Here is a 10,081-nt window from a genome sequence, read left to right as displayed (position 1 = left end):
GCAACCCTTTAATATAGTTCCTTTAATTCAGTTGTGGTGACCCCCAACCATAAAATTATTTTCATTACTACTTCATAACTGTAATATTGCTACTGTTATGAATTGGGAAACCCCTGTGAAAGGGTCGTTCGACCCCCAAAGGGGTACCAACCCACAGGTTGAGAACCGCTGTTCTATAAGGCTCTCCATCCTCCCACCCACCCCCCACCCCAAACCCCAGCATCAGACCCCCCCAACCATAAAATTATTTTCGTTGCTACTTCATAACTGTAATTTTGCTACTCTTATGAATTGGGAGACCCCTGTGAAAGGGTCGTTCGACCCCCAAAGGGGTCGTGACTCACAGGTTGAGAATTGCGGATCTAGAGTTATTTACTTCCTTTTTAGCAAAGCCAGAGTATTTAATTATTTGTTATATTATGTCTGTTTACATATCTGTCTCCTCACTAAAAGTGAATTTTGCCTTTTTGCATTTTTATCCACTAGCCGGGCTTGGGACATAGGTGCTCAATAAATGCTTGTCACTTTAGTGAAAAATGCCTAATTTAGCCTTTCCCAGTACTCCATGTTGCTCAGGGAGCTTCTAGTGCTCCAAAACATGCTTTTCTAGAATTGAATGGTATGTGCTTATTATGTTTATGTCTAGTGTTGTGCTTTTAATATTTTACTCGTTAGAGAAGAAATGAAGGGCCCAAATGTCATTTTACTGATTTTCAAGAAATCAATATTGGCATGCAGAAACTTTTTATGAGAAACATATCCTGTTAAAAATCCAACATAGTTTACATCATTTGTTAAACTTCTAATATTGGTTGATTGACAGAAAAGGTGATTGTACTCTGAGATACTCCTCTTAACAAGAAATACATCCAGAAGGTCTAAAGTAAGAAATAAATTGAGTTCTTAAATGTTTTCTCTCTTTTTAAGGCCATATAAGACTGTTACAAGTATTTGAAGCAGTATAAGTCTATGAAATATAATAACAGCCTTCGGGAATATACCAGATGGTTTCATGACAAGGTTACGACTGTACTACGATTTTTCTAACTGGTGTGTTTTACTAAAAGTATAATCTTTGTCTCAAATGGGCATAACTCACTTGAGCAAGGCAGTATGAAAACAATGGTAAAAAGGAAAAGGTGAAACCTTTTTCTCTGAACTGTTTTGTTAATTTAAATGTCTTCCTGCCATAGGCCATTTTAACATAACCAAGGTGGTATCAAAAGAGAGTGGCACCTTCTCTATTGCTTTTCAACACTGTTCTATAATGTTGGCAATATCTATCTACATACTATTCTACCCAATATATAGATGGATGTCTTGGAACCTGTAGATTACTTTGATATCCTCGAAATAGATCATAAAATGTAAACTTTAAAGATTCTGTGGGGAAAAGAACATACGTGTTCATCTCTATCCCCTCAAAATTCACTGGCTATAAAAGAATAAAGATATGCCCACAAAGTCTAAAAGAATGAGAACGGAGACAATAGCAAATGAAATTTCAGCACATTTTGCAGAGCTAAAACGCAAATGAATAACTTTACAGGCAAGAGAAAGCTGAAATTTACACCTGTACTGGCAAAGATAATAAACCATCCTAAGATCCATGCCTGGAGACGCTCAGGACTTGAGAGTACTCTAAAAGTGTCAGTCTCCTTCTAGAAGAAAGAAAATTAGTTGAAAGTTAGTATAAGTAGATAGGAGTCCCCTCGTCTGCCCAGGTTTACCCTTTAGACAGGAAAAACCAGAGAGCTCTGTATTTATCAACACCAGCCATGGCTAACAACGGGGACTAAGAAAAACCTACATGGCTGAATATAAGAACTCCCTCCCCCTTTCTTTCTCAGCTTTGAGTAGGCTGACAGTCTTATTTTACTTAGGGAGGAAAGTATAATATTAAAATATTAAGCTGTTAGATCCATCAATATCTAAAAAGAATAAGGTGCTGTTACATGACATGGTTTATCCTAGGAATGCAAAAAGAGAAAAAACTACAAAATTTATAGTTTTGACACAATTCAACATTCATTCATGATTAAAAACACCCAGTAATTTAGGAATGAAACACATTTGCTTGAAACGTACAGCAAAGGTATTGTTAAGATAAACAATAGTCTATAGCAAGGGAAAAAGGTCTTGGAAATGTTTTTCATAATATTCTTGATTTTCAAAATGGTGTGCATCTAATGTAATAATTGACAGAAGGAAGATTTTGTTTTTGTACATCTGTATTGTATTGAATAGCTTCTATAATCCTCCCTAAAATGAAGGCTTTGATTAAAGGAACATATAACTGACAAAATAATTGATTTTCTTAATCTGTGTATGCAACTATAAATCTGGATTTTTTATTCCATTGTTATATTTATTTATATTTATTTTCTTGTAGGTGTATTCGACACAAAAATGACTGGGGAGCACTTATTCTAGTGGATGATCGCTTCAGAAGTAATCCAGACCGCTATATATCTGGTAAGGTTTTGGTTAGGATTATAGTATGAAATCGTAATCTTTGGAAATTAATGGCTTCTATTTTTAAGGTAGAGAATTAGAACCAGTATAACATAGAGGGAATATTTTACGTTAATGGTGAAAATATCTAGTCTTTCAGGATAATATGTTTACAAAAATCTTTATAGATCTTGTTTCCTTATCAACGTGACATTCAATCAACGAGGATCTCTCTATGTCGTGTGGAATGTGGTACCCTTCCATGTAGTTAGGGCCCACTTGAGCAGGCTCCGACTCAAAGACAGTGTGCTTAACAGAGGGAAACACTACTTAAAATTTTCAGCATCGCCAAGGGAAAAGCTGTTCCTTAGAAATGAATTTCCAAAAACTTGAATTCAAATTTAAGTATACAGGCCACTCACCTTTTGCCTGCTTGGGGTCCTTTATTCCTTTGTTCTCTATTATGTTGTATTGTTTTTTGTTTGTTTGAAACTACTTTAGTTGTTTAAAAGTTACGTTCATTAGGGTTAGTGTTTTCTGAAAGGACAGCGGGCCTGCATTCAATAAGGTCAAGTAGGCCCTCACAGGTTTTTCCCACTCAAATCAGCAAATATGAGGGGGCCTCAAAAATGGATAATTGCATGATTTTTAATTCTGTTTTCCCCACAACTTTGTTAAAGACCCCCTTTATAGTGCCTGTGGTTATTATCCAGCAAGCAACTTTGGCCTTCAGAGTAGATACCAGGAATCCAGGTATTGCCACAGAGCCAAGAGGTATATTTGCATCTTGATGTGGCCTTTAAAGATAGTTCATACTGTGCTCTTATAAAGGAGCCCTGATGGCATAGTAGACTACACATTGAACTGCTAACCACAAGGTCAGCAGTTCAAGCCCACCAACCACTCGATGGGAAAAAATGAGACTATCTGCTCTGGTAAAGATTTACAGTTTCGGGAACCCAAAAGGGCTGTTTTACTCTGTCCTATACGGTCACTATGAGTCAAAATTGACCTTATGACAGTATGTGTGGTTCTATTATAAAGAGAAGTTAACATTTAAATTTGTTTCAGATTAGCTTTGGATATGGATTCTTAATTTTTCCATTTGAGTGTAATTGCCATATTTGATTTGATATTAAAGCATCTCATTCTGGACTAAACCAGATACATTGCTTTGTTTTCCCACGCCCTTTCCATGTAAATCAAGGTCAAGGCATAAATAAAGGCAAAAATTGTAAGTGTGCATATTTAATCAACAGGTGGAGCTCACATACTTTAAGATTTTTAAAAGTAAACAATGACATTTTATACTTAAAAGATTTTCTTTGATTACAAAAAGGTAAATATAATACTTTTTTCCCCTCAAGTTTTGAGAATTCCACTGTGTGTGTGTGTGTGTGTGTGTATTTCCCCAAAACAAAAATAAAACAAACAAACAAAATTTTAAGGTTTAAATTTAAAATAATAGTTTAGTATCACCAGCAGGAAATATTTATTTTAGGTTTAACTTTAAACTTCTTTAAGATTATTTCTCTTAATTACAAGTCTTAATCTTAAATTTGCCTCTTGGTTCAAATTTTTTGAGAGGTTTCTAGAAATAAATACCTTAATTTATCTGTGTGCTTTTTACTTTTCTGACACTTATGAGTTCTTTCATTATTTTGCAAATGTTTGCACAGCACACAAATTCCTCATTTTTGTTTAAATTTAGTTCACCTAATATACTTAGAAAGAAAAGTTCATTGAAAACAACTAAAAGAATATATTTGAAATGATAGTATAGTACCCAAAATTGCTTTTGAAGCCCTGATTTCTCTTTCTCTGTTACAGTACTATAATAGTTCATAAATACTATTCTGAACAGGACTTTGATAATTCCCCCAAAAGATGATGACATATATACCCACATACACACACACACACACACGAGGGTACCCCCCCAAAATGGAAAAAAGCTCTACTGTACTATGCATTTTTCCTGCTGGGTGAGCACAGCGCAACTCACTCTGAGTTGGTGCGCCGAGTGGCACAGTCTGGGAAGCTTTTCTCTGGTCACAGTGAATTTTTTTGTAAAAGCAGTTTCTTTTGAACCTCATTTTTTGTAATGGCCAATTTAAGAGAACAGTGTGCGGCTCTGAAATTTTGTTTCCTGCTCCGGAAAAATGCCACAGAAACTGTTGTGATGTTGAACACAGCTTACAAGGACAGCACTATGGGAAAATTTCAAGTGTACTGTGAATGGTTTTCTCGTTTCAAAAAGGTGAAATGTTGATGGATGACAAACCTCGTTCTGGATGTCTGTCAACTTCCCGAATGGATAAAAATGTTGACAAAATTCATGTACTTGTGCTCAAAGATCGACAATGGCCCATTGTAGAGATGAGATGGCCAAGTGGTCTGGACTATCTTAGAGCTGGGTTCAATGAATTTTAACAGAAGATTTTGGAATAAGAGGGTTGCTGTGAAATTTGTGTCTTGGGTTCTAACTGACCCGGGAAAAGTGCTCTGAATGAACAGCTCCAAAGCAACCCAGACTTTTTTCCCAAGGTCATTGGTGGTGATGAGACATGGTGCTATTCATACAACCTCAAAAGCAAACATCAGTCAAGCTAGTGAAAGATGCCATCGTCACCGCAGCCCAAAAAAGCTTGTCAAGTGACATCAAAGATCAAGATAGTGCTCATTGGTTTTTTAGATGTGAGGGGGATAGTGCATTTGGAGTTCGTTCCACCAGGTCAGACTATTAATCAAGCTATCTGTTTAGAGGTTCTGAAAAGACAGTGTAACAGTGTGTGACAAAAACGGCCTGATTTGAATGTAGGCACTGAAGAGGTGGGGATAGGGAGCTCTGCTTTTCGGTGGCAGGTCTGGGGAAGGGACGGCAGGCACCATGTTGGGCCATGAAAGTGGCAAGAAGAAGCCCCTGAGACAACCCAAGAACCAGACCAAGGAAATGAATGAAGAAGGGAAGGCTTTCAAGCAGAAACAGAAGAACAAAAGAAACTCAAGGAGCTAAAAGTGAAGGCCATGGGGAAGGTCCCCCTGGCCACAGGCGGAATTGAGAAATATGGAAAAAATAAGCTGTTCTTGGTGACAGGTAATGACCCTTGATTCCATTCCTGTGTAAACATCTGGATTCCCTGCTCTAACATCTGTTGCCACCTACAGTTAGAATGAAGTGTTGTATTGGAGCCTGCTATACATTTAAGAATAAACTTTTGTTAAAAAGGCCTGCTTTGTGGCAGACAGGGGACTGGTTTTGCCACCATGACAATGCACCTGCTCACATAGCCATCTCAGTGTGCAAGTTTTTGGCAAAAGACAGCAGGCCTCTCTTGCCCCACACACCTTACTCACCTGACCTTGCTCCCTGTGACTTCTTTGTTTCCCCGAATGAAGAGGGACATGAAAGGACAGCGATTTGACTACATTCAAGAGGTGAAGACAAAAATGAGGGAGGTGCTGTTTACTATGAAAAAACTTTCCAAGAATGGAATCACAAATTTGACAAATGTATTGGTTGTAATGGAGAGTACTTTGAAGGTGATAAGGTTTTGTTTTGTAAAAAAAATTAAATACCTTATAGCTTTGGGGATAAAAGTTCCAGTTTTTGTGTGGGGTACCCCCTCGTGCATCTGACTGTGTTTCAGTCTGAAGTGAGTCATACTACAAATATCCTGTACTCTTAATATGGTTCGTTTTTATGCCAATTTCAAATTATGTCCCTCACAACTTAATTAACTCAATACTGGAAAGTAGATAAAATCGAAGTTCAGAATAGGATATACTTTTCCCATACAACACTGTTTTTTACCTCCCAGAATGGTTTGCTTGGGACTTGGAAGGGGGAACTCACTAGAAAAAGCTGAGATTGGAATCTTAAAATTTTGTAAAAGCAGTCAAATTTGGAAAGTTGGGACAAGCTGTTGTATTGTTTGCAAATTCCTAGTTTTCTAACAAGAAAAAGATTGGAATTTTTTATGTGAAATTATGATGAAATTGAGCTACCATATTTGTTAGTTATTCTCAGTGTAGAATAATGTTAACCTTCCTCTACTCCTGTTAGCTTTCCTTCTTTCAAGTCAATAGCTGCATATAATGATAACTGTTACTGATGTATGAGCACATAATTCATAAGAAGATATATATATAAGACAGGAAAATTATTCAGAACTATTCTGTGTACTGTAAATGCAAAGTAGATTACTTTATTGGAAAATGTATCTGAGTTTATCCTAATGCATAACACCGTATACCTTAAACTAAGTGAGTAAATTATTGCCCCCGGTCTTACTTTTTTCCTTAGGGCTTTCCAAATGGGTCCGACAGCAGATTCAGCATCACCCAACATTTGAAAGTGCGCTGCAGTCCTTGACTGATTTTTCCAAAAGGCACCTGAAGGTCATTGATGTATCTGTAGGGGATAGCAAGTCTATTCAGGCCAATGAGGATGTACTTCAAGTGACCCATTTGAAGGACAGCACCCCGACTTCTTTATTGGCAGTAGAAACCCATCTGTCACCAGAAAATCCAAGGGGAGATGATGTAAAAAGATGTGTCCAGGAGCTTCAGTTTCCAAAACGGATAGCCAAAAATCCATCTCCACCAAGTGGCAGCAGCTCCAGAAAGAAGAAACGTATGAACAGCTCTGCTCATTTACATTCGATTGAGAAATCTTTTGTTATTTTTAGTGACATTATATTTATTTTGGCATATTTAATTAAATATGTTGTTTTATAAGATAAGAGGTTATCATAAGATAATGAAAGGATATAATGTACTGGAATGAGAACTGACTTTGATCAGGAGATCTGAACATATTTCCTGATTTTCCTCTAACTAACTTTGGGACTATGAGTAAGTCACATCCTTTTTGAGTCTTGAAAGAAAAAGTAATACCTAAGTAGCTACCCTCTTGGTTGTGAAGATCAAATAAAATAACAAATATGACTGCATTGTAAAGTACTATCCAAATGGTCATTGTTATTCTAAGAGTATGTAAAAATTTAGCTGAATTTCTTAATACAGGGAGCCAAGTGGCTTGCTAAAAAATAAATTTGTATATGATAACAAATATGACTGCATTGTACAGATGGGAGATGTTTTATTCTATTAGAAGTAAGGGAACACTGGTAGACCCACTAGCTGCTCCTTGGGAGAAAGATGAGGCTCTCTTCTCCTGTAAAATGGATCAAATACAGTTTTCTGTCTATTTTTGTAAGTTCAGTTTCTTGGAGCACAGCCACATCCATTCATTTACATCTTGCACACAAGAGTAGGGTTGAGTAGTTCTACACATCGCACTCACACAGCAATATCTAGTCGGTGACAAACAGAGAAAACAGCCTTTCACAAATCCGAAAATACTCACGGGATCTTTACAGAGAAAATTGCCAACCACCAGTCTATATCATCGGATATCATTTCAATAGTTTTAATCCATATATCATGTTTGCTTACTATATCAATTTTTAAATTTTCACAGTATCTTTCTTTTTTTTTATTTAAACATTTTATTAGGGGCTCATACAACTCTTATTACAATCCATACACACATCAATTGTGTAAAGCGCATTTGTACTTCATTCTCAAAACATTTTCTCTCCTCATTTTTCCCTTCCCTCCCTGCTCCCACCTCCCTCATGAGCCCTTGATAGTTTATAAATTGTTATTTTGTCATATCTTGCCCTGTCTGACGTCTCCCCTTACCCACTTTTCTGTTGTCCGTCGCCCAGGGAGGAGGTCACATATAGTCCCTTGTAATCGGTTCCCTCCTTCCTACCCACTCTCCCTCCACCCTCCCTGTTTCGCTACTAACACCATTCACAGTATCTTTCTATCCTGAATAAATGTCATTCTAAATTCAAAACCATTATACTGAAAGGAAGTTTAGGTGATAGACCTGGTATGACTGTGTAACTTTGAAGAAATAACCAGTCTGCTTGTTAGTTTCCTTACTTATTAAATAAGAGAATTCATCTTTGTTAGCTTATATAAGGTGGATTTTTTATAGTCTATTCTCTCCCTGACTCTGTTTTCTTCCTTGTCATGTTTACTCCCATTTTCTCATTCAAGCCTCTGTTCTTGGTGTAGAATTTGATAGTTTTCCAAATAGCATTATAAATTAGGCTAGGAAACTTTAGAATTACAGGATTTCTTTTAGAGTTAATATTCTGTGCTTTAAATTCTAAAATAGAAGTCTTGTTATTCAGTAGTAGCTCTAAATTATGTAGCCTATGAGTTATAGAAGTATTTCTAAGAAATAATCATTTTAATATAACAATTATTATGTTAAGTAGGGATAGGATTAATAACTTGAATTTTTGTATTCATAGATGCTCCAGTATTATCAGAAGAGCCTGTCCAGTCAATGAAAGGAGGAAAAAAGGTGATTTCCAGATCTGCAAGCCCAACTTTCAACAAACAAGCAACGAGAATTACGTGGTCTAGCTTTCAGTGTTTTACTAGTAAAATACTGACTGCAACGCCCGAGCTCAAGACATCGGAGGACTATACCTCTAGCACTTCTATTAAAATGGAAAAGATGGAAAGCAAAACTGTTTTGCCACTCACTACTCAATGTGAGTCTTCATCTCTAACTATTAGCACATCACTTGGGCCTTGCTTTCAACCACAAACCATTATTTCATCAATAAAAAATGATACTGCTCCCACCAAAAAAGATCATCCGAAAGAGCTGCTTTGTGATGAAGAAACCCTTGATGCGAACATTGAAGTGTCTCTAGTAAGTGAAGATGCTGAACTTTCCACTTCAGATAGAGCTTTTGAAGAAACAGAAGCAGAAGATGAATCTATCTATTTTACACCTGAACTTTATGATCCTGTAGACAGAGATGAAGAGAAAAACAAACTAGTTGAAACTGATAGAAGCAATAGGTTGGCTAACAATTCAATTACATTTTAGCGAAGGCCTTTTTCAAAATACAATTGAGTGGACTCTGACAGTGAAGGCTGAGGATTACAGACGTAAAATTGACTAGAATCTGAAGAAAGTAAAATTGATAACATTGATGATCTATAAAGCAACTAATATGAATGAGTTGGATCTTTCAAAGACTCATAAAACCAATAAAAAGAACTTTCAACTGCCTCCTTCCAAAAAATAATGGTGTGTTCCTGATATTAGGTAACAGATTTAACTGTCAAGCTGTAAAGTAACCATCATGCTCATGTATTAAATTCTATTGTTAACAATTTACATGTTGAGTAAGTAGTTTACCTTTTTTAATATTGAGATCTATTTTTCATTTTAATTCATTGCTATTGATTTTCAAAAGTATATTTTATGTTCAGAAATATAAATCTTCCTATTCTCAAATATTGATAGTGATTGATAAAAAATATTTTCCTCCAAAAAGTCCTGCTTAGTAAATGCAATATAAATTTAAGCAAACTGAGAGATATTAAGCATTTTCTTGGCGAGTACAGCTCTCACCTAAGTGTCTGATGCATTTGCAGTCCCTTCAGCTGCTTCTTTTCACACTTACCTAGAAGTAACACTGTGCTTCAGTCAGACCTCAGCCAGTTTCACATCGATTTTACCTTCAGTCAGTCTTTCATTTTTCAGAAATCAGATTTTGTCCTGAAAAATTCATTTCTCCATTAA

The 10,081-nt window shown here is 36.3% G+C and overlaps 1 protein-coding gene across 1 annotated transcript in view; it reads left to right on the top strand.

The window, feature by feature from the left end:
* BRIP1 (BRCA1 interacting helicase 1) overlaps positions 1 to 9,633 on the top strand; it is a 148,530-nt gene extending 138,897 nt beyond the window's left edge. The window contains 5 exon segments of the mRNA XM_004706996.2: positions 2,393 to 2,475; positions 6,761 to 7,090; positions 8,790 to 9,489; positions 9,491 to 9,572; positions 9,574 to 9,633. Coding sequence (XP_004707053.2) covers positions 2,393 to 2,475; positions 6,761 to 7,090; positions 8,790 to 9,489; positions 9,491 to 9,572; positions 9,574 to 9,633 — 1,255 coding nt within the window.
* The last annotated feature ends 448 nt before the right edge of the window (positions 9,634 to 10,081 follow it).

The sequence above is a fragment of the Echinops telfairi genome, unplaced genomic scaffold (assembly GCF_000313985.2).
Source record: "Echinops telfairi isolate 266 unplaced genomic scaffold, ASM31398v2 ScPeMD7_7458;HRSCAF=8496, whole genome shotgun sequence".
Classification (NCBI taxonomy): Eukaryota; Metazoa; Chordata; class Mammalia; order Afrosoricida; family Tenrecidae; genus Echinops; species Echinops telfairi.
The sequence above is the reverse complement of the archived record's forward strand: the minus strand, read 5'-3'. Positions and strand labels throughout refer to the sequence as shown.